Source organism: Maniola jurtina, chromosome 12 (genome assembly GCF_905333055.1).
Source record: "Maniola jurtina chromosome 12, ilManJurt1.1, whole genome shotgun sequence".
NCBI classification, from domain to species: domain Eukaryota; kingdom Metazoa; phylum Arthropoda; class Insecta; order Lepidoptera; family Nymphalidae; genus Maniola; species Maniola jurtina.
The window spans coordinates 14,500,337-14,526,856 of NC_060040.1; the positions used below are offsets into that span (position 1 = coordinate 14,500,337).

The 26,520-nt window shown below is 36.5% G+C and overlaps 4 protein-coding genes and 1 long non-coding RNA gene across 7 annotated transcripts in view; 2 read left to right on the top strand and 3 right to left on the bottom strand.

The window, feature by feature from the left end:
• Window positions 1-6,991, top strand: part of LOC123870548 (protein Aster-B-like) — a 49,141-nt gene extending 42,150 nt beyond the window's left edge. For both annotated transcript variants that reach the window (XM_045913907.1, XM_045913908.1), the window contains 6 exons: window positions 326-433; window positions 794-983; window positions 2,978-3,106; window positions 3,580-3,790; window positions 4,197-4,326; window positions 4,781-6,991. In XM_045913907.1, the coding sequence (XP_045769863.1) occupies window positions 326-433; window positions 794-983; window positions 2,978-3,106; window positions 3,580-3,790; window positions 4,197-4,326; window positions 4,781-4,870 (858 nt within the window). In that variant the 3' untranslated portion in view covers window positions 4,871-6,991. The remainder of the gene's footprint in view (window positions 1-325; window positions 434-793; window positions 984-2,977; window positions 3,107-3,579; window positions 3,791-4,196; window positions 4,327-4,780) is intronic.
• A 4,768-nt stretch (window positions 6,992-11,759) lies between these two features.
• On the bottom strand, window positions 11,760-15,924 carry LOC123870568 (ubiquitin-40S ribosomal protein S27a). The gene is made up of 4 exons (XM_045913937.1): window positions 15,812-15,924; window positions 14,020-14,153; window positions 13,218-13,413; window positions 11,760-11,991 (listed from the first exon to the last, which is right to left on the bottom strand). The coding sequence occupies exons 2-4, from the start codon at window positions 14,142-14,144 to the stop codon at window positions 11,845-11,847; spliced, it is 468 nt and encodes a 155-aa protein (XP_045769893.1). The 5' UTR covers window positions 14,145-14,153; window positions 15,812-15,924; the 3' UTR covers window positions 11,760-11,844.
• Window positions 14,584-15,942, bottom strand: LOC123870560 (ribosome biogenesis protein NSA2 homolog). Its single transcript, XM_045913925.1, has 2 exons — window positions 15,812-15,942; window positions 14,584-15,437 (listed from the first exon to the last, which is right to left on the bottom strand). The coding sequence occupies exon 2, from the start codon at window positions 15,415-15,417 to the stop codon at window positions 14,638-14,640; it is 780 nt and encodes a 259-aa protein (XP_045769881.1). The 5' UTR covers window positions 15,418-15,437; window positions 15,812-15,942; the 3' UTR covers window positions 14,584-14,637.
• A 305-nt stretch (window positions 15,943-16,247) lies between these two features.
• LOC123870553 (E3 ubiquitin-protein ligase Mdm2-like) lies at window positions 16,248-26,058 on the top strand. Of its 2 annotated transcripts, none has more exons than XM_045913916.1 (5): window positions 16,248-16,408; window positions 17,819-17,881; window positions 22,680-22,807; window positions 23,368-23,556; window positions 24,631-26,058. In XM_045913916.1, the coding sequence occupies exons 1-5, from the start codon at window positions 16,381-16,383 to the stop codon at window positions 25,501-25,503; spliced, it is 1,281 nt and encodes a 426-aa protein (XP_045769872.1). In that variant the 5' UTR covers window positions 16,248-16,380; the 3' UTR covers window positions 25,504-26,058. The 2 variants fall into 2 exon arrangements, with proteins under 2 accessions (XP_045769872.1, XP_045769873.1); XM_045913917.1 differs by having other exon boundaries at window positions 16,332-16,408; window positions 21,809-22,807.
• LOC123870583 lies at window positions 16,596-17,428 on the bottom strand. The gene is made up of 2 exons (XR_006797108.1): window positions 17,282-17,428; window positions 16,596-17,103 (listed from the first exon to the last, which is right to left on the bottom strand). It is a non-coding gene; the product is annotated as an uncharacterized LOC123870583 (long non-coding RNA).
• Window positions 26,059-26,520: the final 462 nt, after the last annotated feature.

Here is a 26,520-nt window from a genome sequence, read left to right on the forward strand (position 1 = left end):
CGGTACAGTTTGTAAAACCTTTTTTATTTTTCTATTTGTCTCCCAAAAGTCACCCCTTTCAAAATTCATTTAGGTATTTATGATACACGTCTGTTTGGATTCTGGATCACAGAATTTCATGTGTACCAAATTTCAAGTTAATCGGCCCAGTAGATTCGGAGCAAATTGGACACAAGTGAACCGTTCCGTTTTTATTTGGACGTACGGAACCCAAAAAATCACTAGAAACTATCTAACATATAATTTATCACACATTTTTTTTGCAGATTTTTCATTCTTTCATTTGATGATCAGTGAATATTAAGTAATTTTGTTATTGTTTCAGGCACCGTGGCAGCCTCAGAACGGACTAAAATGTCGACAAGTGAGCTATACTCTCGGACTCACGTCCGGACCCATGGGCCCCAAGGAGGTTCACGTCACCGAGACACAGGTCAGTGTCATGTAATCTCCTAAACTTTGTAACCGGAACTCTAGCAAAAACTTAGCGTTATTATTATACTACCTGAGCACAGTCCAATGCCAATAACCATTTGCCTTATCTTGTAGTTTTAGTGATTTAATGTTTTTCAAACCCGCATTGTATAGCGTGCAAAATTCGGGTCAATGCCCCACCTACGACGCGGCATTCACTTCGAATGACCTATTCACGGACGTAAAGTAAACTAAAGTAAATCAGTTACAGTCCAGTTTATCGTCACATTTAGTAAACTATGCTCATTATTTCGAATCTCTCAATTAACTAGGTACTACACAGAATTGGAATAAACCCAACAATTTTTCCCACGCATAGGTGATGAACAAGTGCAGTAAAGCGGGCGTACTGTACTCAATAGACTGCACGAGCGAAAACGCGGGCATTCCGTATGCGGACTACTTCAGCGTCGAGGCACACTACTGCCTCGCGAGGCACGGCGACCACACCAGCCTCGCGCTGTATGGACACGTCAAATACAAGAAAACTATGTGGCCTCTCGTCAAAGGTGAGTAATCTATACTAATATTATAAATGCGAAAGTGTGCGTGTTTGTCTTTCCTCCACGCCCTAACTAAGCAACCAATCGACTTGATTTTTGGCATAGAGTTAGTTGAAAGGACGGAAAGTAACATAGGCTCTTTTTATCTCGGAAAATCAATGAGTTCCCGTGAACTTTTTAAAAACCCAGATTCACGTGAATGAATCCCGGTCATCAGCTAGTATAAATAAAACATCAGAAGTTAGGAAAGAATAAACAATCTAATACTAGCTTCGCTCGAGTGAAATTTTCTTGAAAGGTGGAATTACGTGGACTACACAAATTTCAAACCCCTACTCGTATTTTACCCGCTTAGGGGTTGAATTTTCAAAAATCCTTTCTTAGCGGACGTCGTAAATCATAAAGGTTATAGCTGCATTCCAAACAGCCTGAACCGTCCAGTAGTTTATACAAATACAAAAAATACAAAATTATTTATTTCGGTATAAAACAAGTTTACATATAACATAGAAATTGGGACCGTCCCAGTAAGTGACTAGTATTAAACTAGTACTTGTGGCGGGCGGCCCCGCTCTTCCATAGCATATTCTGTTACAATGGAAATAAATAAGTAGTTTCTAAAAGTAATAAGCAAATTAATTATTAAACAAATGAGAGTAAAAAAATAAGCAATATTAGGTAATTTTAGAGTTACAGTTATATAAAATTAAATAGTAAATCTACTGCTAAATACAAGATGTGTGTGTGTGTGTGTGTGTGTGTGTGTGTGTGTGTGTGTGTGTGTGTGTGTGCGCGTGCGTGTGTGTGTGGGTGGGTGTGTGGGTGTGTTGTTAAGTGTGTGTTTTGTTAAGTATGCACTTGTTGCATCAGATCTTCAGTTTCATGATAATTTAATTTATGCAACCACTCAACAAGAACTTTTTTGCAATTATGAAATGATAATGGATAAATATTTAATTTATTATTAACTATGTTGTAAAGATGACTCGATTTCCTATTAAATTGCTGTGACGCAAATTTTGTTTTACTTGGAATTGAATATAAAACCTTGTTCCTTCTCGTCTTTTTAAGTTTGTCAGTGTCAAAAGGTACATTTTTATGCACTTTCAATAATGAGAATAATATATACAATTTTCGAACCGTTAGCAATTCACTTTGTCTATACAGGTCTAAAGTTGGAAATCTATATGGTTTGAAAAACATTACTTTCAGTAAGGACCTTTGACCTCGTTCCACTTCAAGAAACTTTATTTTTGAAGCTGCACCCCATACTGGGATGCAGTATCCCAAGATGGATTGACCCAATGTTACATAAATCTGCGTTAACAATTTTTTCGTCGTCACATGCCTCAGAGTTTTAAAAATCCAGATAAGTTTCCTGATTCTGCCATTTACAAATTCGACATGCGGATGCCATGAGAGTCGCCAATCTAACATTATGCCAAGATATTTGATTGTGCTTACTTTACTAAGGACAGGACAGTTACAGTTTACAGAACTTAGATTATTACATTTATGAATCTTAACTTGGAAATCATTGCTAGGCTGAGTTTTTGAATTGATTGTAAAACATATATAATTAGATTTTTCAGTGTTTAACGTTAAAAGGTTAGACTGTAGCCATTGAGAGATTTTTGAAAGGCCTGATTCAACCATTCAGCCAGTTTGAGCTGTGCCTTGATAGATCAGTCAGTCAGCTTTTCCTTTTAATTAATATATTTTAGATATGAAACAAATTAAATTAAAATTAAAATCTATTTACTACTTTGTCCTCGGGGCGATTTATTTTATATTTTTGTTTATAGACTTCATGAAAAGTGAACATTTTACACCAAACTTTGTAGACCAGAGCACTAGATAAAAACTGAGACTGGTGTTTGCAATTTGCAGCCCAAATAGACCGTAGTCTGTGCTAGGGCTGACAAAACTCATAGGCCTTAAAAGACTAAATTATTTCATTTGATTTTTTTTATAATCACATGCTCTTAATTTGTCCTCAGCATTCCTGGAAAAAAGTGCGATGGGCGGCATGGAAGAGTTCGCGCGGCTGCTGGAGGCGCGGCTGCACGGCGCCGCGCGGCCCGCGCCGCCGCCCGCCGCGCGCCCGCGCCGCCGGAGACGCCGAGACGGTATACTAGATTATTCAACATGGTTATCTGTTCACACGCCTGAAGTTTCCAACAGGAGGGCAATAGAAATTGCTGGACAGTTTCATACTGATAACAAGGTTCTTACACACTAACATAAATTAGGTTTTTAGGTGCACATGATATTTATTAGTGTAAAGCAAAGAGGTACCGAAGATTGAATGCGCATTATCCATATCTATACTCATATTATAAATGCGAAAGTGTGTCTGTTTGCTTTTCACGGCCCATCCGTTCATGTGATTTTAACGAAAGGTACAGCTTGCATCCCGGGGAAGGACATAAAATTCAAAATATTTTTATTCAATTTGACCTTTACAAGTACTTTTGAATCGTCAAGAGCATCTACCACTGGTTTGGAATGCCTTTCTGTTCATAGCCTGTTTTTATCCCGGGAAATCAAAAATATATCCACGCGGACAAAGTAGCGGGCATCATCTAGTATATTCTTCCAGTGTCACCGCTCAGTCCCGTGGCGTCCGCGTCGGTGTCGCTGCCGACGACGACGGTGTTGTCGCCGCGACTGCCGGCCGCGCAGCCGAGTCGCGCGACCACGTGGCTGGCGTTAGCGCTAGTGCTGCTTCTAGCTGTCAACGCGGTGCTGTACTGGAAGCTCTACCACACGGACCACTCGCGGAGCATGGACCTTAACCACTTACACACGAGGTCAGAATATATGAATTACCCACAAAAAACATCCCTCATTTCTCTCACTTGCTTGGGAATTGCTTCATTACTAAAAAAACAAGACAGTAATCGGCTCTTTACTGTCTGCACGCCAGCACAGCAATATCCAACAGGATAGTAATTGAAATTGCTGGATAGAAAATTATTAGGTATACAATTCTCAGTGATGATGAGAGTGACATCATTTTTTTTCAGAATAACTCTAAAATCTACTTAATATTACTTACTATTAAAAACTACTTATTAATTTAAATTGTAACATATGTTACGGAAGAGCGGGGCCGCCTGCCACAAGTACTAGTAGCAATACTAGGCACTGACTGGGGTAGTCCCAATTTCTATGTGAAATTGTTTTACCAAAATAAATATTTTTGTATTTGTATAGAATGAGCACGTTGAGTGAGGCTCAAGCGGCGGAGTGGGCGCGGGCGTTGGAGAGGCACTCGCACCGACAGAGGGGGCAGCTCATTGCGTGGCGCGACGCGTTGGACCGCACCGTGGCGCATCTCGTACAGGTAACAAGGCTCTGCCCAGTGAAGTTACAACAGGGTAGCAAGCCAGGCAAAAAGAGAAAGTGGTGAAAGAAAAATTCATGCTCGTTTTATCAAATTACGAAAAGGACACAAATCTCCTCTCTCTCTCTTGGGCGATATTGCAAAAATCTCGCGCTCGCTTCGCTTTATCAGTTTTCAGTACTTACCTAGATTTTTTCAAGATTCATGATTCTTTATTTGCAGAAGCAGTACATATTGTCAGTAAACAGTACACATTGAAGTAGAAATGTTTCACCTTACATGCAAAATTAGTACAAAGTACAATATTCATATTTAAACTATTCTTTAAATTTCAAAAATTCATGTATTGTGTAGAAGCACCTTTCTAGCACCCGCTAAGCCTTAATTGAAATAGGTTTAATGTAAATTCTTCACAAAAGTATTCGCGTGAATAATTCTGTATAATCACTTCCAGACAGAGCAAGCACTGACGAAACTTCTGGAAACAATCAAACCAGCGCTGGAAAAGGCAGAACAAGAAGCAGAGCCCCGCGGCGACCTCTGAACTGCTCACACCAGGATCTTCTAGAAGATTCCGAGGCTATATCATTTCAATATCATGTATTGAATCCTTTCTGTGATACGTGTACTGTATCGGCTTAGATAGAGTATGCCACAAGTGACAAATACGTAATTACGTAGTCACCAAAGATATTAATTAATCTATAATAAGGCGATGGTAACCCATAATTAAAACCAGATTCTTAAGAAATGTAGTGAAAAAATTATCACATCATCTTTTGAAAATCTGACTGTTCGACTGAACACATCTCTCCGCTCTGCTTGAGTGGAAACTAGGCCTTATCGAAGTTACAATTTCGTCGCTTAGTTAAGTTTAAGCTACGAAATTGTAACTTCGATAAGACCCAGTTAAGCGTACCTACCACGTAGGTAACTTTGGCGGTTTCAAGTGATAAGTTGAGCTTTATCAAGGAAAATGATACTAAAATACTATAAATAGTAATAAAAATCATTCATCAATAAATGTTACTATGGTTCTACCATCGCTAGATAGGCAAAACTCACACATTCGTATTTTAAAAAGTGAAAATATACTTACGTTTGTGTGTATAACACGCATGCGCGTAGCGGCACAGGGCTGGTTTAGACATCCCTGGGTAAAACGATACCTACAAGTATGCTTCAAAATATAGTGACCCGTTGCCAGTCTACAGAAGTCGTAGTAACATACTACATGTGATAAAAAAAGTGTCCGCTTGAATTTATTATGTTTGCAGCAGAACCAAAAAAATTAAGACGTAAGTGCTTAAATATTGCATTGCAAAATTTACCTTATTCAAATAGGTTTAAAGTATAAATCACCTAAACTACGAATATACTTCCAATCATGAACGAGAGAAAATTGAATGAACGGTGAATTTTTCTGTCAAACAATTTTCAGTACTAGCACAGAGTTAGGAAGTTGGCGGTGTTTGACACCCGTGTCTCAGAGAGCACGTAAAGACGTAAAGCCGTCGGTCCTGCCTCTGATGTCTCTCCGGTCGTGTCGGATTGCCGTCCCGTCGGACTATAAGTATGAGGGAATAGAGAATGTATTCGTGTTTGCACACTAATTTTAGAGTTTTTAAATAAACCACAAATTCAGAAAAAATATATAACGCCAGTACCAAGAGTATTATTATTTTTTTAATTCATTACTTTGACAGAGAGGAGACTCGGGCTCGGTGGTGGGCATGTTATGGGTTAGTGGTGATAAAGATGATAGATATATGTAGTATGCGACAGGTCGAGATGGCAATCGGGGTGGGGATGCCCCGCACAGCCCCCGCGCTCACCCGCTACAGGTGAGCGCGGGTGTGCGGGGCGTTCCTCCGCCTCATACTCCAATTGCCATCTCGACCTGTCGTGTACTGTAGATAGGTACTTCTCTGTCAATTCTTTGATTCAATGTAGTTGTATAGAATTTACATTAAACAAAGTTTGTGTGAGGCAAGCGTTGTCCTGGCGTCCATTTTGAAAATACGTAAATGAGGACGCATTTAATTATCTCTAATTGATTATTGATAATTATAGGTAATTTAACCAATTAATAGAATAAATAAATCAGTGTTAAGGCAGGACCTGAAACTGCTAAGAAAATTGAAATAAATCTTGTTTATATTATTTGTCTGTGGATAGTAGGTAGCTACATTGAAATTTTTAATATTTCGCACTCATAAATAATAAAAAATATTTATAAAAAGAAACCCCACTTCGCTGAAGCATGGAAACTTAATTAATTGACTGCTTAGAAACCCCACTTCGCTGAAGCATACAAAACTCAATTTACTGCTTGCAATATTTTAGAGGTTTCTTTTCGCCTTGATTTGTTTTTGCCACTGATAGTAAAATATGTATTTGAATGGCCCAAAATTTTAATCAATCTATCTGTAATCTAGCAATAACTTAGAAACCTTGTTTACCAAAAATGGTATGTCATTTTTGACAAATGGCGACTGGCGGCACAGCACGGCCAGGGATTTTCATGCGACGAATAGAAATATAATCTTAATAGTATGACATTCAAAGATTATCATCGTACTCGTAGGTCGGCTGCGGTATGCTAAGGCATGCCGTATAATCCTATAGAATGCCTTTGCATCCCTTGGAATGCTTCAGCAGCCTTCGGGGTGCCGAAACATTACAACTACGTGCATTACGACTGTCGTAAAATGAGGCTACGTAACGAGAAACTTATCGAAGGATTACAGATAGATTGATTATTATTATTTTCGGTAAATAAATAGTTTATTACGGTATCCACTAAGAATCCCAACAAAAATATGTTTTCCTTTAGATATAGGCAAACTAATCATAAATAAATCAACTTGATGAATTTAAATCACTAATTATATTATTAACAAGTGTTAAATCAAATTCTAATGTAAAAAAAAATATCGAGAGTTAAATAGATGTTATTAGGAGAAAAAAATATATTTCAAAAAAATATATACCTATGTAGTAAGAATGAATTAGGAAGAATTTTTAGTTATTTTATATTATATAAATATTGGTGCTGTTTACTTTAAAAATTCTGTTAAGTTTTAAAAGAACTTGCGTTTGTATAAAATAAGTGTTAGTTATTTATTAGTTTTTGTACAAAGTTTGGTTTTTAAGTATGATATAACTGTTTTTATATGTAAAATTATGGTTGAAATCTTTTGTAAATATTTTCAACAATATTAATATGTTTATTGTTTATAATTCATTCCATGTCAGTCAGAATGATCTGAATTTCTTAATTTTCACATCCGATTCGATGATTTACGTAACTTATTTGGTTGTCTATTTTTAGGATTCCGTATCTCAAAAGAAAAACATGAACCCTTATAGAATCACTTCGTTGTCTGTCTGTCCGTGTCTGGATATTTTTTCGACATTTTGCACAATAAATCAAAAACTAAAAATAAATGAAATCTGTTTTAGAATGTACAGGTAAAGCCCTTTCATATGATACCCCACTTGGTATAGATATCTTACTTTGAAAATATATTATTTATTCATGAACACATTTTAATTTTTTTTGTGACTTTTTTGTGACAAATTCAAGGTTTCCGGATTTTTCCCTTTAAACTTGTACTATGAGACATAGACAGACAACAAAGTGATCCTATAAGGCTTCCGTTTTTCTCTTTGCGGTACGGAACCCTATGTCGGATCGGTTACTGAACTTCTCATGCTGATGGTTGGCGCCGACTCTTCAGCGTTATTCAGGAATGGTTCATAATAAATTGTAATGCATTTATTCAGTCCAGTCCAGTTTCACCAGTCATAATTGACTGTAAAAGTATTACCAGTCAGCGGCGATGATCGGCGTGAGAAGGAAAGCAGCCTGAGTGATAATTGTTACTTGTGTATAGTGTGTGGAAGTTAAGTGTTGGTGGTAACTATATCAACAGCCTTTTCCGTGAGGAAAATCCGTCATGGAGAGCACGGTGGTTATGTCGGACTCCTACCGACTAAAAGCTCACGAAGTTCCATCCGCTGACGACGGAACACAAGGGACCGACAACATTTCGTTACTCCGCCAGCGGATGTCCGCCGCAGCAGACCCACCACTGGGACACTACGTGGTCCACCAGTGGTGAGTGAGGCGTTGTCGGTCATTTATCCCATCGCCAGCGGTGGGATGGAACTTAGTGAGGTTTTAGTCGGTAAGAGTCCGACATAACAAGCCCAGCCCCTTAAAGTACAACCACTTTTATAAGTAGCAGGTAAAATTCATGACAAGCACAACCTAACGCCAAATAAACCTGTAAATTGTATACCAATGAAATACAGACCTTATTGCTTGACGTTAAGATTTTAAACACTATAAAACAGACTCGTACTATCTCGTTCATAATCGCGCGTAGACAACAATCAATAGCGAACGGACGCGCGCTATGATTGGCCGAAATATTTATACGCCATTCTAAAATAAGATTTCTGCGCAGGTACATCGGCGTAACTTATAAAAGTGGTTGTACTGTACCTAGAAAGCTGAATTTTGTACTGAGATTCCCTTTATAATGTGGACAAGGAATAAGGCTGAATTTTTTGGAATTCTAACGGGATAGGGAAGGAATAAAGAGGATTTGTATTTTCGCAGAGCGAAGCCGCGGGCTGTCGTTAGTAGCATAGTATATATTGAGAATTTACACAAGGGACTCTGAATTATTTAAGGCTTATTTTGTGGTTTAATGACATAATGTGTGTAACGGGTACGTAGGTACCACGATAAATACGTCCATATTTAAACTGTGGACATTTATCGTGGCATAATACAGGTGTAACCAGAACCAAAAACGAAGATAGGTGATAGTAATGATGATTACTGGATAAGATACCACACAAAAACGCGAAAAAAATAAAAAAACCTATATTTTTCAAAGTTCACAATATACCTATTGCAAATAAAATATCTGACTGATGCTAGAGGTCAACGAACGTTGCGTAAGTGGGCCACTTTGCTCACTAGGGTTCTGGTTACACCCTGTATTGTGAGCGCAAAACAAGTAGTCCAATCTGAACACGAGGCGTATGACTGCGCACTACAATAACAGATCTTAGTGTATGACCTGCGCGAACCGCCATATTGGAACTTCAAGAGTTTTTAGGGATCCGTACCTCATAAGGAAAAACGGAACCCTTATAGGATTACTTTATTGTCTGTCTGTCTGCCTGTCCGTCCGTCGTGTCTGTCAAGAAAACTTATAAGGTTACTTCCCGTTGACCTAGAATCATGAAAGGCAGGTAGGTAGGTCTTATAGCACAAGTAAAGGAATAAATCCGAAAACCGTGAATTTGTGGTTAGATCATTAAAAAATAAAATTTTGTATCAATTTTCTAAGTAAGATAAAAGATAAATATACCAAGTGGGGTATCATATGAAAGGGGTTTACCTGTACATTCTAGAACAGAATTTTATTTTTTGTATGCATAATAGTTTTTGATTTATCGTGCAAAATGTCGGAAAAAATACCCGAGTACGGAACCCTCGGTGCGCGAGTCCGTCTCGCACTTGGCCGGTTTTTACTACTTGTTTGCGCACACATTGTATTGGGATTCCCGAGTTGTTTGAAATACTGTATAAATTCCTATTAGGTTAGCGAGTGCAATGTAGATCGTGAGATGTTGCCAAAGTGATGTGATGTTAAGGTGACGGTAGCAGCACAAATCCCGTAGACAATTCAACCGATACTATTATAAGTTAGACAATTCTATTTCTCAGTATTGAATTAAATATTTTAATGTATACTTGCCGTTTTATTATTACCTTTTCACTGGAAACGTCGGGGGAAACCTCGGGGTGATTCGCTAACAACTCAGTGTCTAACACTGAATGATAGCCACCGAGCTCTTTTGACATTGGTTGGTGCTACATTGCTGCTTCATTAAGCAATATTAAAATATTTCTTCATAGACACTCTCCTTCAATGGATTAAAAATAAAATTGTCAAATGAGCTCGCTGGCTATTATTATTAAGTGTTAGTTGTTAGCGAATCGGTAGTAAGTCTTATGCCGAGAGCTAGAGCGCTCTATACTTTGAGAAGAGAGAACTAGAGTGAAGAAACTCGGTTTGATCCTGAATCGACGATAATACGTCAAATATTACGCATTATACTTTAGAAAATTCATTCTTACTTCTTCTTTACTTATGCTACAAGAACCCTTTTCCTGCCTTTCATGATTCTAGGTCAACGGGAAGTACCCTATAGGTTTTCAAAGGCCTCTGTCCGTATTATAACTACAGGGTATAACCAGAAGCAAAAACCACTAGCAAAAACTTAGGGTTATTATTATATACTACCTTAACACTTTAATACCAATAACCATTTGCCTTATTTTGTAGTTTTAGTCATCTAGTAATTTTGAAACTTGCAATCTGTAGCGTGTAAAACTCGGGTCGATGTCGCAGCATTGACTCCGAGTGGCCTATTTCTGTCAAGTTTGTTGACTTCTAGCCGTCTGTCAGATGTTTTATTTGCAATATATTGTAAACTTTTAAAAATTACAGAATTTTAAATTTTTTTTGCATCTTTTTTTGTGGTATCTTATCACTTATCAGTAATCATCAGTACTATCTACCTCTTCGTTTTCGGTAGCGTTCTGGTTACACCTTGTATTTCGGAAAGGTATTTTCTAAGGAACTATTCAACCTAATTCCTCTCTCGCTGTAGCGTCCCTACATAGCCGAAATTCCACGTACTTGTACGAAGCGATGTGCTTCCTCGTTTCTAATACCCAGAAGAAGTCCACAACAAACTCAGTTGGATATTTTTTTTATTATCACCACATCACAATATCACTAAAACTTAAAGCTAGCCTTATCTAATTACTATACAAATCATGCCCGCGTGGAATGGTGCCAAGAATACTGGCTGCATTCTTTTTTTTTCTTTTCTTTTCTTTTTTTTCATTCACTTTCATTCATCACTTAAAATACGTATTTGACGAGTTACGACTTCAAAGTATGGAATCTTACCTGTACAGTGCCCGGCAAGAAATATTGCACATCGAACTTTCTTTCTAAATTTATATGATAGTGTTTTTACCTACACTTCAAGGAAATTTCTTAATAATTTTTAAATACCTATCAAAAATTGCGAAACCGACAGGATTCGAGCCCTGCGTCTTCTAGGTTCACGCCCGACGCTCTGACCGCTAAGCCACGGTTTCGCTTACTGCTAGTGACAACATTTGTGATATGTATGTTCACTCAGTACTGCAGCGACTGTTAATGCGACACTTTGCAGCTATCGAAATTACTTCCAAAGGCCCATACTACAATGCAGTTCTTTGAACGAGAAATTTTCGTTCTAAAGTTCGATGAGCAAGTATTTGCTGCCGGGTACTGTACCTGTTCATCTATCACTCATCAGGTATTAAGAAAAAATAAACAACAAAAAAGTACTCTGACACTGTGTCAAGATTTATTGAAAAATCCGTCATACACAGCGGTCGGAGTGGAGCGGAGGGGAGGTGGGGCTAGGTTATCATTTGTCGTCGTCCTTGAACACCATGGTGGAGTGGCACTTGCCGCAGTAGTGCCTGTCCTCCATGACCGCCATGAACACGCCCGCGCCGCACTGCTCGCCTGTGCACTCGCGCCGCAGTCTATGGATTTTGCCGTTCTCGTCCACCTGGAAATGGTGACTACTTCATTAAAACCCCTGTAAAATCTATATCGCGTCCAAACTAAGGAAGGGAAGGATATAAATAAGTATGTTTTGATTCAATATGTACCTATTTATCCTTTGTCGTACAAAATTCATTGGAAGTTATAGTTATTGGAAGTATATAATGGATAATTAATTCTATTGCATCAATATATATTTCTAGCTAAGACTTATTTATGGGTTCTGTATCTCCAGCGAACAAAGGAATCCTTATAGGATCACCTCATTGTCTATCTATTAAGACTGGTCAAGGGAATCAAAACTTATAGGGTACTTTCCCGTTGACCTAGAATCATGAAATGTGCCAGGGAATTAAAAAACGTGAATTTGTTGTTTACATCACAAAAAAATTGAAAAGTGCCTTCTGTGTGCGAGTACGACTCGCACTTGACCGGGTTATCTCTAGAGATAGGGAACCCTAAAAAGACAAAAATAGCTCTTGCCCCGCGTGTCGTCGCCCCATAGTAACTTTAAAACAAAAAACATCAAACAAACTTGTATGCAAAAACAAGAAACAAAGTTCCTTCCTGGTACTAAACATATGGAAAAGAAAAAAAGAGTGATATTGTACACTTGTTAAGTATTCGTGGAATGCCACATTGCACAAATAAAAGCAATGACTAAACTCGTTCCTGCAAGGACTTGTCGCTTTCAAAGGATCATGACTGGCGATAGTGTTTCGGACGAGTCAGGACATGATTATAGTGGCAGCGTGACGTCATGACGTTGACGAATCATCCTACTAAAGTACTGTGAAATATTGCGAAAGTGTATTTGTTTGTTGGTTTGTCCATCACGGCTCAACGTAGCAAGATGCTACTTTTCTACCCGGAAAATCAAGGAGAATCTTCTGTTTAATAGTTGAGAAAGTACCACGCAACCATAATGGCTCAATGAGATCATGATCATAAGTGAGGCAGGTCATGATGACGATTCATAGTTATGTGTTCGCTTACTTAGTGGTGAAGGACAACATCCTCCATGGTGAAAGTTTTCCATAATGTTCTGAAAGGTGGGTGAAAGTCTGCCAATCCGCACTTGGCCAGCATGGTGGACCATGGCCAAACCTTTACCATTCTGAGAGGAAACCTGTGCTCAGTGGTGAGCCAGCGATGGGTTGATCATGACAATGGTGAATAGAGTGCAGTAGTAAAGTGAGGTGATGATATTGCACTAGCTACTACACTGACCTTGTAGAACCTGAGTACAGCTAGCTTGACCTTCTTCTTCTTGTGCTTGATCTTCTTGGGTGTGGAGTAATTCTTCTTCTTGCGTTTCTTGGCTCCTCCGCGCAGGCGTAGCACCAGGTGAAGAGTGGATTCCTTCTGGATGTTGTAGTCTGAGAGGGTTCGCCCATCTTCAAGCTGCTTGCCGGCGAAGATTAATCTGTACATGGATTAAGAAGATATTTTGGATCCTGCTATGTAAAAAAGGGTCCGACCCACACAGTCGGCTTTCAACTTTTAAAAACTTTGAATATTTTGGACTACCTGGTAGTCCACCATTTTTATTTGGTGGTTAGCCAAGCAGCCGCCAGGTTGAGGTTATATCTCGGAAACATGAGACTTTGGAAGGGTTGATCTCATACAATACTTGTTTGTATTAATGCCAGCTTTATTTAATGCAGGTGCTGTGTGACTGCTATTTAAAAAAATATTTAGACACAAAGCTCCATACTACAACATTCAAATCCTTTTGAACTTTAAAACCAACTCCATGTGGGTTGATTTTTTTCAGCATAACAGTCTAAATGTCATAACATTGATCAACACACAAGAGACAAATTCAACTAATTTTTCACAACTAGTAAATAAATTAGTAAATAAATAAATAAATAAACAACTGAAAATACCTCACACTGCAGGAATCTCTTTGCAAAATTTCAATGTTCTAGGTCCAAGAGTACTTATAAATTTGCAATTGGCCCCTGCTGGGTCGAACCTGGGACCGCATCACTTATTATGGACAGAAACCTGTTAATGTGCAACTCACCTCTGCTGATCAGGAGGAATGCCCTCTTTGTCCTGGATCTTGGCTTTGACATTCTCGATGGTGTCCGAAGGCTCGACCTCAAGAGTGATGGTCTTGCCCGTGAGGGTCTTCACGAAAATCTGCATCTTGGCTTCCTGTTACAATATTGATAACATTGTATGGACAGTGAATTATGTCCCCTAAGGTCTTACAGCTGGATTTCACTAGCACTGGATTAAACAATCCAACTTTTATTTGAATCAGTGACAAGTTAGCCCTCGATCGCTATATCATTAGAACTCATTAGTTGCAAAAATCATTAGAAGTTTACAGCAACTATGTAGGTATGTACAAAGTTAAAACTCAGTGTCAGTTAGAGTTAGAAATTATCTTGATCTCCGAATTAATGTAAGGCCAACCACAGTGCTCACCAGAGGTCTTCACATTATTGTGAATAGCCAATAGTTCAAAGCCAAATCTATAGTTCAAAAAAGTCAGGCAAATCTGTGGTTCAAAGAACAATATTTTTCTAGTTTATTAGATTAAAATAAGAAATAGGTTTATATATAAAATAAAATAAAGTCATAAGTTCAATTCAAGTTTATTGTGGCAGAATCATACATCAAATACAGAACATAATTATACTAAAAGTATAGCATTAATAACACCATCATTCTCAGGATTATTTGTGACCTGAGCATACTTTCCCCATACGACTTTACCAGCCTGCGTCACCAGACCCAGCTCAGAGATGTTCACCTCAATGACTGTACCCTTGGTGATAACTCCTAAGCTTGTGTACATCTGTGAACTAGGGTTCTTCTTCACACCAATGATAGGCAGGCAGAAGGTTGCTTTCAACTCCGGATGAGTTACATGAGCTTTCTTAAACCTCAAAGCCATAGGTCGGATGAAGCGCTCAAACTTTGGAGGTTTACGAGTAAAGTTCTCTCCGACAAACGTCACCTTTGTAACCATACGTTTCCAAGCTTTCCTTTTAGATTTACCAGACTTTAAAACTTTGAATACCTCAGCATCTGCCTGCGCTCTGACTTTGGGTATTGGAACATCCCATTTTCCAGCCTTTTCTTTACGTTTCTGTTTGATCATGTTAGAAAGAACCTTAGCTCGTGATTGGACATCCCTGTCCAGTAGATAAACGGGTACAGCCCCCTCTGCCACTTTTTCAGTGTTTTGCCGAACATTTTTCTCTTCATGTGCTTTGATTTTCTTTTTCATTTGAATCTTTTCATTGCGCCGCTCTTTGTTATAGATCTTGGCTTTGATGCCTCTCAACTTGCGGGCTTTCTCTGCCCTCTTATGAGGTTCACGCGCCTCGCGTTTTCGTTTCCGCTCCTCATAGTCGAGCCTCCTGCCGTAAAGCTTTTGATGGCGCTCTATATATTCGTTCTGCGGCATTTTGGTTGCTTTAACGGCAACTATAACAAAATTACTACCTTATTGAGTTGTAAGGGTCTTTTCACGTGTAACTTAACCTCCGGCTAAAATTGCGCGGTTCTTATCACAATTAATAAATAATACAGACAACCGCGATCTGAATACTTTAAATCGATTGCATAATGAATGTAAATTGCACTGGGATCCGTAATTCTTCAGTAAACATGAGCCATGTAGGACATAACCTCCACGTGCTATGGAGGCTGGCGCTTCTTATTGTCAAACGAATTTCGCGAAATTTAGCGTTAAAAGCTCTACTCGCGTTACTTACAATTTAACACAGACAGTAATTAATTATAATTTCACATTAATACGCAACTAGTTCAGGATTAGTTCATAGAATTGCTAAACTCACCTTATGTCGTCACCATGCCACACGGAAAAGGAATTTAGGAAGATTGACAGAAGCATAGACAATAGGAAGCGCGTAATTAGTGTTGCCACCATGGTTGCCACCTTGGTTTTTGAACATTAGAAAGAACTCCAGAAAAACTCTGTCTACGTTTTGGAAGATGGCCTTTACAAAACTTTTAAAAATGCCAAATTTTGTGAATCAACGGTTCATTGCTAAACTGATTTAAAAAAATGTATAAGATTTTAGATCTGCAATGTTTTTTTATAATGGTAAGCTATAACTGCTCTACTTATTTATGATCTTATTCCAGGAATAGTAGGAACTTTTCATTGGTTGATACTTTAACTGCTCGGCGTCAATTGGTTGAAATCTAAACATCTTTGTTGGATTAACCAATAGGCAATAGCGTTGCACGTGTCAAATAACTTTTTATTATGGCACGTCAATGTCAAATCCAAAACTTTCCTTCAACAAGTCCTAACGTGAAACGAGTCCGCTAAAATTATAAAACAAAACGTTAGGAGCATAAATTGGGTGTGCTCTAATTTCTCTTGGACAGTCGACGTATTATGAATACAACAGCATCATTTTCTTCAGGTAAGTTAGCTATACCTTATCTTGTGATAACAAGTGGTTTATAAACCGGTATTAATAGTATTTAGTTACCAAAATAATTGCAGTAGCATCGCGCGCTTGTGAAGGCCAAGCCAAAGCTTTGTGTGGGATTTTCTACCAACTACAAATTCTAACCACAAAAATGCGCAATAGTAAACAACTGTGTCTCTAGATTTCACAAACTTTTAATACTTACGTAGATAAATGTACTAAAATTATCCTGTGCCTTTGGTTTGCCGACATAAGTGGGCATCTACCTATTTTGTAAATTCCACGTACCTAGCTGGTGTATTAATTAGTACCCACTTAATATTATTGTAATAAGTAAAGTAGAGCTATTAAACTAATTTTGGATCATGAAGTGTGTTTCATATTTCACATTAATCAGTATTCTATTGATCTTTTTTGACGATTAGTAAAAATCAGCTGATTTTTTATGCATACAATTTTCTGATAACACAAAATGGTTCTTATGTTAGCAAAAAGAAAGTTTATTTTACAAATGCGTGTTGTTTTCATTCACAATATTACCATAGTATTATTATTAGTAATAAAGTGAGGTAGCGTAGGTTGTAGTGTGTGAAGTTTTGTTCTTATTACTCTAGAGTGGAACCAGTTTTATACTTAAACAAGTCTGGATATTCATTGCTTCTTATACTAAATTCCAATGTTTTGATCTATTAAAAAAAAAAGTACAATCAAAATCTGTTATAACAACATTGAAAGGACCAAGCTTATTAGGTTGCCAAAGGCAGTAGCCGTAATAACCTGTGTTAAGTCTATGCTACAAATAATTTATTATTAGGTAGGATTATGCCTACTAATATTAGGTACCCTTAAGTAATAGGGACTTACATTTTGACCATTATAACTGGTATACTATATGACGAATGATACAGGATGTTCACTGTAAAATTAAAGATACTGATTAGTGATTAGATATTATTCAAGTTATCACTCATTGATAATCTTGTAAGTACTTTTTACCTGACTTCCAAAAAAAAGGAGCAGGTGATGATGCAAAATATGAGCCAACTCATATTTCAAAAGGGGTCTCAAAGGGTCAGCCTGGCTGTCCAGCGCGGGAATGCAGCCAGTATTTCTGGCACCATTTGGTATTTTTTTTGTATTTGGTAGGCATGATTTGTACAGTAAATAAAGCTGTAAGTTTTATTGTAACATGTAAAAAAAATGCACAAACTGGTTTCAACTGGCAAAAAAGATAAGATCCATTATGAGTTGTGTATACCTATCATTTTTTTTTGGGAATTTAAGCTGAATGAACAGGTTTAATTATTGTCATTTATTAAATTTTTCTAGCAAGTCTACTTAATTAAATTCTTATTATTTTTTAAGTAATTCATCAATTTCTTTTAAAAATGTGATTTGCAGAACCTTCATGGAGTCGACGCTGCTCAACGGAGACCATATTCAGCATCCAGGGAAAAGAAACTGGTACGGATCATAACTTGCACTCGCATTCTTTTTGCACTCTTAAAAGCATATTCAAACTTGTTTCTTCTTATGCTTGTAAAATTTATTTTATTGATTGTGTCCACACTGACTGCATGAGATTTTTTTTCTTTTATTTATCTATCTATAGTATATTTATTAAAAATTGTTATGCAAGTCTTTTTAACCAAGCTTGAACAATATAAACAATTTATACCTATAAAATATAAATCTATATTTTAAGTATTATTAAATTTTTCTCTATGTTCCTTTATAATTTTAATTTAAGTTTGTTATCGAATTTGCATTTAAATGTAAGAAAGCAGGAATGTTTATATTTTATTAGTTTTTTTTTCTATTTCTTTTCTATTAAACATAAATATATTTTTATTAACAATGAGATAAAAATAATATTATAAATTATTTGTCATAGCACACTAGATTATGAGTAGTTTCACATCATTTTCTGTCAAGTAAACACATGTTTATTAGTACAAAACTAATTTGAGATACATAAAATATCTCTTGAATAGGGTGACCAAAACTCAAAAAAACTTTTAAGAGCTACAAATTATTAACAGTTAAAAAATCGTTTTGCATCATTGTTAAATAACTTAATGTCATTATGTTACAAATACTGTTGCTATTTTTAAAAAAAAGCAACTGCTGGGTTTCTTGCTCGCTCTTCTCAGTAGAATTTTATTTCCGAATCGGTGGTAGAGTCTTGACATAATCACAAGTAGCACACATTTTCCTACATGAAATAATTGCATTTAGTATTATAGTACTTACCTACTATGTAGTTACAATATCATCCCTCATCTTCTTTTTTAACCCCCGACCCAAAAAGAGGGGTGTTATAAGTTTGACGTGTGTATCTGTGTATCTGTCTGTGGCATCGTAGCTCCTAAACGAATGAACCGATTTGAATTTACTTTTTTTTGTTTGAAAGGTGGCTTGATCGAGAGTGTTCTTAGATAGCTAAGAAGTCCAAAAAAATTGGTTCAGCCGTTTAAGAGTTATCAGCTATTTTCTAGTTTTCTTGTAGAAAAGAAGGTTAGAATAACCGTTAGGTTCATAATATTATGTCAATTGACAAATGTCAAGCTGTCAAGATGGACGTTGCCTTGACACATAATTATTTATTTGAAAATTATGTTTTGGAAAACTCAGATACTTTGGATCGTAGGCGCGGAATAGTCCAAGAAAATCGGTTCAGCCGTTTGAAAGTTATCAGGTCTTTTCTAGTTACTGTAACCTTCACTTGTCGGGGGTGTTATAAATTTTTAATTTATACTTGTTATATTAAATAGTGATTATTACCTAGATTTTTTAATTTAGATTAATTCAGATTTAGAATTAACTATATGTACCCAGTACAGTCGCGCAGTAAGCAATTCCTTTTGTCACTATGCAGAGAGGCATATTCGCCAAGCGAATAATCTCTGTAAATGAAGAATATAGAAAAACCTATGTCAACCTTATGTCAAATAACTTCAATACATAATATTTAATAAAAGAGCAATTTCAGTCCCAAGATTTTCCAAAAAATTAAGATATAATTAAAAAATGCTTATAGTATGGTGACCCTACTCCCGCCTTTTCGGTGCATTGCGTGCTAAAGGTGAACGCACACTTATTCGAGCCCAACGTATCGAACGAAATGAATTTTAGAATTCTGTATAGGAAATTTCATGAAACCTTGCAAACTTCCGATTGGAACGATTTGACGCTGGGGAAGTGTGCGAGGTTTCATGACATTTTATATATAGAATTCTAAAAATCGTTTCGTTCGGCTCGGATAAGTGTGCGTTCACCTTTAGTGCCATTCACAGTAAAGTGAATCAGCTGAGCAGAACGTTGACTGCAAAGCTTCAGACTAGTTGGAACATGTCAGCTTGCAGTGAACCGCGGCCCGCGCGTGCTGCATTAGGTAGCTGTCATTGACCCATGAATAGTCTGTAACGAAAGCTGAGAGTGAATACTTAGCGTTTTTAAAAAACCGGCCAAGTGCGAGTCAGACTTGCGCACTGAGGGTTCCGTACTCGGGTATTTTTCCAACATTTTGCACGATAAATCAAATACATAAAAATAAATAAAAATCTGTTTTAGAATGTACAGGTAAAATTCCTTTCATATGATACCCCACTTGGTATAGTTATCTTAATTTGAATTTTTTTTTTTTTTTAATCTGGCTTTACTCTGATTAGCCAATGTCAAGTTTGTGATATTTTCAAGTTATTGAATTTATACAAGTATGGACTCCGTCTGCGCCGGCGCCCGCCGACACACGCGCGGCGCCCCTTTAGAACGCTTCCCAGTCAGTTCCACCACCAAAAAACACCAACTAACACAAAAACCAGCCACTCTTAACAAAAAAAAAACACTTCAAACAAGCACAGCACGCGCGCCAGCAAACGCCATCACAGACGAAGTCCCAATTTGAAAATTGAAACACATTTTAATTATTTTTTTTAAATTCCCCCAAATTGGCGGTTTTCAGATTTATTCCTGTACTTGTGCTATAAGACCTACCTACCTACAAAACATGATTCTAGGTCAACGGGAAATACCCTATAGGTTTCTTGACAGACACGATGGACAGATGGATAGACGGACAGACGGACAGACAACGAAGTGACTCTATAAGGGTTCTGTTTTTCCTTTTGAGGTACGGAACCCTAAAAACCGGTCAAGAGAAAGGCTCGCGCACCAAGGGTTCCGTACTCGGCTATTTTTCGACATTTTGCATGATAAATCAAAAATTATTTACACTAAAGTTTGTAAACACTGTTCTGTTAAGACAATAAAGATTTATTTATTTACTAACCATAAAAATCTGTTTTAGAATGTACAGGTAAAGCTCTTTCATATGATCTTTTGTATATTATAATAGATATAATATTATAGGTCTGTATAATATTTTGTTTTTGTAACATGACACATATGTATATACTTTTTATCTATGGAGTACCAAATAGAAACTTTGTATATCTTTTGGGACTTCCCCCTTTCGTATAGTATATAGATTATAGAAATAATATCATTATAATGTAATTTTACATATTCAGCTTAATAGTCTATGGTTTGGGCTTGGTAAGGTTTTTTGTTATAAGCACTGTATATACTTTCATTTATGCATTTAGTGGATAGCTTGTTATTTTGACATTACAAACATACACTTCGATTGTATGACTGTACATAATATAGATGACATGGACTTTGTATTGTACCCTACGAATATATATATTCATTTATTCATAGATTGTACCTCATAAAGACAAGACATGATTTCGGTCCGTGTTATATTTGACCTTGAGTGAATTTTCGACAAAATTAAGCGCGACGTCATAATGTTAAGCTCCCATCTCCATATTGTTTACACTTATCACCACAGAGTGAAGTAAATACAGCCGATAGTATTTATTATTCAGTTTTTTTTATAAAATATAAAGACTTGCCATAGATTTAGGTAGCTTTTAGAGCTGACATTTTTTTTTAAATATATTTTGCATTTTCACGTACTTCATATTATTTTTATTACCTCGTTTAAATTAACACAGGAATTCTTGGTAGTTTTTAATCAAACAATTTTTATACTAATATTATAAATGCGAAAGTGTGTTTGTTTTTTGGTTTGTCCTTCAATCAAGTCGCAACGAAGCAATGGATTGACATGATTTTTTGCATGGGTATTGTACTTTTACAATGGGTATACTACTTTTTATCCCTGTAAATAAAAGTGTTCCCACGGATTTTTTTTAAACCTAAATCCACGCGGACAGAGTCGCTGGCATCATCTGTTAAATTATAATTAAAGTATTTGTATTCATGCTAACATAAAAGAATCAATATGTGGATTTTTGGAGTGATGTGGAATGGTTGACAATATTTCGGAATATTATTAACCTTGGGTGTTAATATTGTCAGATATGATTGTTGGATGCCCTGGCGGTCAGCTGGTGCAGTCAGGGCCTGGGTGTGGATTGGACTGAAGATTGGAATGATCACGACAGAAATACGCTTCTCATAATCATCATTAATCAATAATCATGCTTCATTTGGTTATACATAAAATTTTCCTTTTATAATTTTTTGTTTCTTTATTTATTAAGGAAAATTATATGTAGCCTGTCTGCTTGTCATTTAATGTAATACATAAGAATTTTCTTATTTCTTTGTTGTCACATACTGATTGTAATTTTTTATTGTCGTTCTTGACTATACCTAGTTTAGAATTTCGTCTAGTAGTAAGTAATTTAATTTAGTGATAAAATATGCGTTATTTTTTTGTATTGTTTTGTGTGTTAATTGTGCATGTTTTAGATTAATCTTTAGTATAGTTAAGCTGATTTAGATGCAAAAAAAGTGAAAAAAAATAATTATAAAAGATAAAATATTACTTAAAAAATTATGGAATGTTGAAAAAATACAAAAAGTTAACTGTGAATGCTCTTGATAAGTCAGTACAATTTATTTAAAGAAATGGTAAAAAAGTAAAAAAAAAAACGATAGAACATTCAACGAAAAAAATATGAGGTGTTAATTCAAAAAAGTAAAAGATTACCAAAAAAAAAATTGAAATAATCTGATGGGACGTTCGCAAAAAAATATACATAGTTTGAAAAAAAATAAGACAAGAGAAACAAAAAAAAACATATTAAAAAAATTGAATTGATAAGTTCATCGGGTCATAAGTCAGAACTCAGAATACAGCTGCTGAACAAGATTGCCTCTACAAAGGGAACAATGACAGACAGAGTTCGCCTTGACATGTTGTTGAAAGTTGTGGTGTTTGTAGATTTTGTCCGCGACACGAGTGACACAGAATGGTTCGACAGCGATGACGACGCGGGCGTGGAGTATGAGCCAGCCTCGGAGCCCGACGACGACGGGCCGCTTGCCGGGGACTCTTCTGGCCACAGCGATGTGAGTATTGAATGACTCATAGTTCAAAAAAACCTCATCTGTCCCCGGATACAAAACCGGTCAAGTGCGACTCGACGAACAGACAGAAAACAAAGTGATCCTATAGGGTTCTGTTTTTCCTTTTGAGGTGCGGAACCCTAAAGAACGTTTCTGCAAAATCTAAAACTTCTCTGACTGTTGCACTAGTTACAATTGTGTTAGACACCTATACAAAATTTTAATAATGGAAATAAATAATTCAATCAAACAGGATATTCACATCGTCGCTTTCAAAATTGCTTTGGAATTGGATACTACAAATCTCAGAACTAGGAACCGTGCCAAAATTTTAATTGAACTTTTAAATTTCATGAATAACGGTATCTGCAATTCTATTTTGATTGAACTTTTAGTATAGAATTTCATTGTTAGTGAAAAAGAAAACTTTGTACATCATCACAATAATTTTTTTGTATATTTGTAGCTTACAAATCTATCAATTCTGACCATCAAAAGGTGTACAATCTACTTTGAATAAATGATTTTGAGTTTGAGTTAGAATGATCATTTTCCGTTTCCAGAACGAAATAATAGCGACGCGAGTGATAGAAGTCTCCGTTGGCGATGACGGGGAACTCCAGCTTGCAGACTCCGAGCTCACCGCATCGAGCAGTGACAGTGAGATGGATCTACACGACTACTGGCTGTGCGCACATTGCCGCGCGCAGAACAACAACCCCATGTACCGATACTGCGAGAAATGCTTCAAGGTGGGTCCTTTTCTGACGCCCGCAGATGGATGGAGAGGGATGGTCACAAAGATGGAGATATTGCGACTGTGAGATAGACCTGCAAATTACTGGCTGTGCGTCCAAAACATCAACTCCATGTTCCGACTTTCGATACGATAAATGCGTCAAGGTAGGTCTCTTTCTGACGCCTGGAGAGGAGAGAGGGAGATATTGCAATAGTGAAATGGACCTGCACGACTACTGGCTGAAAACAACAACCGTGTATTGTGTTGTGATAAATGCTTCAAGGTAGGTCTCTTTTTAAGCTAATAGAGGAAAAGAGATAAACATATTGCGTCCAGCAATGACAGTGAGATGGAACTTGAGATCTACAGGTTGTGTCTTTCAATTGAATCACAGATTTTCAAGAAAGTTTTTCAAGGTAGATCCTTACAGAAGAAAAATTATCTTAAATACTGTGTGTTGTGGGAACTATTGGGTTGGTAAGTTTTCATGATTCGTGGGAGCTGCAAAATGTGAAGATTGGAAATCTCTACAACAGACTGATGCCCAGCTGTGGATTTCTATCGGCTGAGGTAACATTAAGGATATGAGTTGAAGGTATGGAACAGCAGTTAAGGAGTTTAGGTGCTTAGGTACAATGATGGTCGAAATAGTTAGATTACTACTACTTGTTCTCAAAACTACGATATTGTACTGTAGAAGGTAGGTCCTAGGCCACTCAATGCACAGGTGAAAAGAGGTGAATTGGATCTTCACTGCATGGAGCACATGTCAGACGTTGTGGTCTCCACGAAGGAACATGCTTTTCCCTATTACTGGCATATACTTACTAATCATTTTAATAAATTTACTATAATAGTATTGAAAATAATTGTTATTGCGCTTGATTACGCAATGATGACAGATTTTGCACTTGACTACAATTTCATTATAATATGATAGCAATTTATGATGTGTAGTCTGAGATGGAATCGGAGCATGGCAATTGTTATTTCATTTGCATCAAGAAATTATTGTTTAATGTTTGCCATAAAAATTTGAAATGGATCAATATAACACATTCTAAAATCACAACTAATGCATTTCTAGGAACGTAAAAACTTCTTCCCACCGAGACCGAAGCGAAAGCGTAAACGCAAACTCAGCACGACAATCGAACCTGAATCCCTCCCGCGTACCCTCTCGCAGGATTCCGGAGTGGAGTCCGTGGCCAACAGCCAAGAGTTGAGCCAACAAGATTTGGGACATAGCTCCCAAAGTTCAGTTACAGACAGTGTTTTAACCAAATCTTTCAAAACGTCTACCCCAGGCAATAGTCTAATTAAAACACATTTGAAGCGCCGAACCGAATCAGCCGGTAGATACGCTAAAAAGTTTAAAACCGATCATACCGATTCCGAAAGCGATACCGATTCAGATACGTCTGAATCGTCTAATTCAAAATGCAATGCAAAAGTTAACGCGATATCTGAAACAAGCTGCAATATTAAAACCGAAATTTCAGTAGGTAGTTTAGTAGGTATTAAAACAGTGAGTGATTCAGAAATGAATATCGATAGGACTACATTGATGTTGAAAAACAATATTGAAGTGAGGCCAGTCGCTAAAATGGTCAGCGATTCCGAATCCAATATCGATAGAAGTAAATCGATTTTAAATAACGACGCGCAAGTCATGCCACTCGTCAAAATGATTAGTGATCCCGCGTTAACTATTGAGAATACGGACGTAAAATTAACAAAAAAAGTTATTGTTAATACGATAAAAGAAAAGTTAGATATTGAATCCAAGGATTTGTGTATCGTTTGTTTGGAGGAGCCGAAATCGGGTGTTTTCGTACACGGTCGGATAGCGCATATTTGTTGTTGTTATAAATGTGCTGTCAAAGTGTGGTCTAAAGCGAAACGGTGTCCCGTGTGTAACAGCAAAGTTAGTAACGTTTTAAAAGCGGTTGTCATGTAGGTAGAAATTAATAAAAAAAACCTACAACACGGCCGTGGGATCTTGGGATTATTTAGAATCAAGGAGATTTAAATACAAGTTAACATTAATTTTCATAATATTTAAAAAATACATTTTTTTTTCTAAATATGCGAATATGATTTCGAAAACGCATAAGCATATTATCTAGTTGCATACATAGGTAGCTTTGTATTTTTTGCATAACAAAGCAAATTTAAAAAATCTTGTATTAAATTTTAGTCAGCAATGTCTATTTATTAATTAGCTCTATTTCTCAAGATCCCTTTGAAAAAAAATCGAATTATTTTGTTTTCTTTTATAGGATAAAGTAAAAAATTTCTAAATGTGTGTAAAATATTTAACTAGGGCTACAAGTTTATTTTATATTTGAAAGTCTGTGATCTTAAGCCGTTAAATAGGGTTAGTAAGAAACAGATTTTAATAAAAAATCCGTTAGATAGGATTTAATGTGTGCCCAAACAAAATCCGTTACATAGGATTAATTTTTTTGTGATTTTTTTTTTAAACGCATTTATTATAATATAAAATATTAATGCAGAAACATTCTTATAAAACGCGATGCCTGTCGAGTCAAATTAAATTGGAGTTGTTTCTATAACGTTTACTTTGAAAATTGAATGTCTACGGAACTAGTCGCGACACGTGTTGTAAATATATTTCCGCCCTAATGCGACCATAATAAAACTTTCGCAACAATAATTAGTGAGAGAAGGTTTTCTTTCAAAGTAATTTTAATTATAAAAAAGGAGTAAAGAATTTTGTATATAATACTTGTGCGTGATAGAGTGGAGTAGGTCATCTTATAGTCCCGTCTTGTACATACGATTGTCCACCGAAAAGAGAATTAATATATTTTGATTAAATATAATTTAGGTATAGAGGCCTAAAAGAAAACGGTCAAAATTTAGTTAGCATACAGAAGAAAATAATTTAGTTTTTATGGCCTTAGTAAATATATTTTTTTCTTTAAAAATGTGGGGCTCAGATAATTTGCAT

Bases quoted from the DNA above. Each gene is read 5' to 3' on its own strand.
- LOC123870568 (XM_045913937.1), bottom strand. From the start codon at position 14,144: ATGCAGATTTTCGTGAAGACCCTCACGGGCAAGACCATCACTCTTGAG. The intron at 13,414-14,019 runs GTGAGTTGCACA...ATCCATGTACAG, and splicing joins ATTCCTCCTGATCAGCAGAG to ATTAATCTTCGCCGGCAAGC. The intron at 11,992-13,217 runs GTCAGTGTAGTA...CACCATTTCCAG, and splicing joins CTGTACTCAGGTTCTACAAG to GTGGACGAGAACGGCAAAAT.
- LOC123870560 (XM_045913925.1), bottom strand. From the start codon at position 15,417: ATGCCGCAGAACGAATATATAGAGCGCCATCAAAAGCTTTACGGCAGG.
- LOC123870553 (XM_045913916.1), top strand. From the start codon at position 16,381: ATGAATACAACAGCATCATTTTCTTCAG. The intron at 16,409-17,818 runs GTAAGTTAGCTA...TGTGATTTGCAG, and splicing joins AACAGCATCATTTTCTTCAG to AACCTTCATGGAGTCGACGC. The intron at 23,557-24,630 runs GTGGGTCCTTTT...ATGCATTTCTAG, and splicing joins ACTGCGAGAAATGCTTCAAG to GAACGTAAAAACTTCTTCCC.